The following is a 2,879-nucleotide window of genomic DNA, read 5'->3' on the forward strand; positions in this document are numbered from 1 at the left end:
TATGTTGTGGACCCATCAAAATAAAGTGTTAGAAGATATTAAGCAGACAGTCTACTAATACTCTAATAACTGCTAGTTGACATGTAGTGTCAAAGTTGCTTACTGTTAGTAGCATGTCTAAAGTAGACTATCAAAATAGTGTTACCTAAAATTCTCATGTTTGCTTCCAAAATAAGGAACAATTGGGGGGAAATGGTGTTAAAAATTCAAGCTGGTAAAACTGACCGTGAGTTCCTACAGAGGGCTTAAAGTAGAAGCAGTTTCCTGAAACAAAGTACTAAAACCCAACCCTTTGAAATGAATATTATCTTAACCAGTGTCCAAGGTCCACTGCGATAAGAACACCTCACCTGACGTAAAAAACATCTTATATTACCACCAAGAAGGCATCTGATTACTATCGATGGCCACAGAGTAATGCCAAAACACAGGCGTGTGTACCTGATACAATGAAAGCCAACCTGAAGCTTAGAGCAGTACATGGACGTTCATGTATCTGGCTGTCGGTGTTTGTTTTCCAGTGCTGCTTCCAACTTAGCGCTTCCTTGATTTACTGGACTGCCTATGTTGAAGTCAGATACTTTGACAGCGTATCTAATGAAACTGTGGGCAGTATATGTGAGTGTGGTGTGTTTGGAGCCGACTCACCCTTGGATTCAGCTTCTGGGCTTCTTGTGCTTCCAAATTCAGATCCTCTGGCGTGCTCGAGGAACACTACTTTCACCGCGAAACACCAGCCATGGATTGCCCTGATAAAAAAAGGGAACTGTACGTATTGTGTTTGGAGCCGACTCACCCTTGGATTCAGCTTCTGGGCTTCTTGTGCTTCCAAATTCAGATCCTCTGGCGTGCTCGAGGAACACTACTTTCACCGCGAAACACCAGCCATGGATTGCCCTGATAAAAAAAGGGAACTGTACGTATTCACAGAAGATACGTGCTGCCCAGCGACAAGGAGCCTCGGCGGTGGTTATTTACAACATAGATGGGACGGGCAATGACACTAACCTGATGGCCCATTCAGGTATGAGAGTCTCTCTATCTGGCAATCCAAGACAAGTCAGTTTGTGTTAAAGCAGCTTTACAGAATATTGTGCTGTGTCGGCTTACAGCAGCCAGAGAGCAAGGCAAAGGTAATTCTCACAAGGAAACAACGCCATTAGATGTTTAAGTAGTGGAAGAAAATAACCTGGAGAGGAATTAATAAAAATATAATGATAAACACATGCAATACTTTTTATGACAGTCAAGATGTTGAAAAACAAATTACTAAATAAGAAAAAAAGGTATAAACTAGCCAGCATGCCAGTGATCCAAAAAATGTGTACAATAACAAAGGGTCGTTTTAAATGACGCCTTATTCTTACTCCCAAGGCATTAAAGCATGGTCAAGCGCTTTGCATGCGAGTATTAATTAGTGAATATGTCGCTATATCAACTGGGAAATCCATTGTTTTTAACAGGGCTTAATCAGTTTAGACGCCATATTGAATCTAGCGCGGAGGAAAGCGAGGCTGTGAGGGACAGACTTACAGACTTTACAATGGCACGCACTGGATAAAGGTCATAGATCATGTCATTTTTACAACAACTTACAAAACTGTTTTATGAAGGTTTTTTTCTTTGGAAAGACATTAAGTCAGTTGTTAAACTATAGTACAATCCACTGAACGCTCTGTACTTCAGTCCCTCAAGCCTCATTTTCATTCTTTTCAAAAGCAATTATCCTGACTACACTCTTAAAAATAAAGGTGCTTCACGATGCCATAGAAGAACCTTTTTGTCTGAATGGTTCCATAAAGAAGCTTTAACATCTGAAGAACCGTTCTGCTTCACAAAAGCTTCTTTGGGGCGAAAGAAGGTTCTTCAGATTATAAAAAGGTAAGAAAGAGATGTTCTTTTAAGAACCTTTGACTGAATGGTTCTTTGTGGAACCAAAAATGGTTCTTCTATGGCATCGCTTGAAGAACCTTTTGAAGCACCTTTATTTTTAAGAGTGTAGGGTTGCAAAATGTGGAAACTTAACAGGATTTTTTGGAATATTCCAGGGATTTTTTTTTTAAGTTTCCGGAAATTTACCAGAAATATTCCACCCCTTTGAAACCCTAATCCTGACTAAAGCCTATTACTCACCTAACTAATTTTAGCCATATATTTCTATATCTTATATATACATTTATATATCTCTTTGTTATTGTACAATTTTATACACAAATTGTTACAATTGTACAATTTACAGATAACAGGAAGATAAAAATACAGTCACATCAATGTATTATTGCAAAGTGATTGTCTATATAAACAGTACAAAAGTAACTCTTGTGAAGTCATGTGACATCTTTATGTGAGGATCAGATTGAAATGTTCCCATGACGTGGTCTTGCTCAGTGAACACATGATGAAGCCCAAGGTTAGCATGTGACAGCTGATCAGCCAATCAAATTTCAGCTCAACGCTTCTTCTTCAGGCAGTGATTTTTGAATGTGTGCAGAATTTGAGTGTTATTATTAAATAGTTCAATGAGTTAAACATACATTTCAGATCTCTTTGCTAATTATTTAAAAAACTAGCTACATGCTAATTGAATGCAAAAATTAATTAAGATTATCTTACCCTCTTAATGTCATAATGACAAAAATGGTCTACTCCAATTTCATGACTATAAAATTCGAATATAATTGATATAGTAATGTCTACGGATACCTTTTGCATCTTAAAGATGCATTCAGTAGTATGATGCTAATTTGAAAAGGTTTGCATATATATATATATATATATATATACAGTGGGTACGGAAAGTATTCAGACCCTCTTACATTTTTCACTCTTTGTTATATTGCAGCCATTTGCTAAAATCATTTAAGTTTATTTTTTTTCCT

At 37.3% G+C, this 2,879-nt stretch overlaps 1 protein-coding gene across 1 annotated transcript in view; it reads left to right on the plus strand.

The window, feature by feature from the left end:
- The first annotated feature begins 449 nt into the window (after positions 1-449).
- Positions 450-2,879, plus strand: part of LOC107571820 (E3 ubiquitin-protein ligase RNF133-like) — a 10,578-nt gene continuing 8,148 nt past the window's right edge. Inside the window, exons 1-2 of the mRNA XM_016258202.1 lie at positions 450-618; positions 839-1,024. Of these exons, the coding sequence (XP_016113688.1) occupies positions 450-618; positions 839-1,024 (355 nt within the window). The remainder of the gene's footprint in view (positions 619-838; positions 1,025-2,879) is intronic.

Source organism: Sinocyclocheilus grahami, unplaced genomic scaffold (assembly GCF_001515645.1).
Source record: "Sinocyclocheilus grahami isolate Dianchi unplaced genomic scaffold, SAMN03320097.WGS_v1.1 scaffold1656.1, whole genome shotgun sequence".
NCBI classification, from domain to species: Eukaryota; Metazoa; Chordata; class Actinopteri; order Cypriniformes; family Cyprinidae; genus Sinocyclocheilus; species Sinocyclocheilus grahami.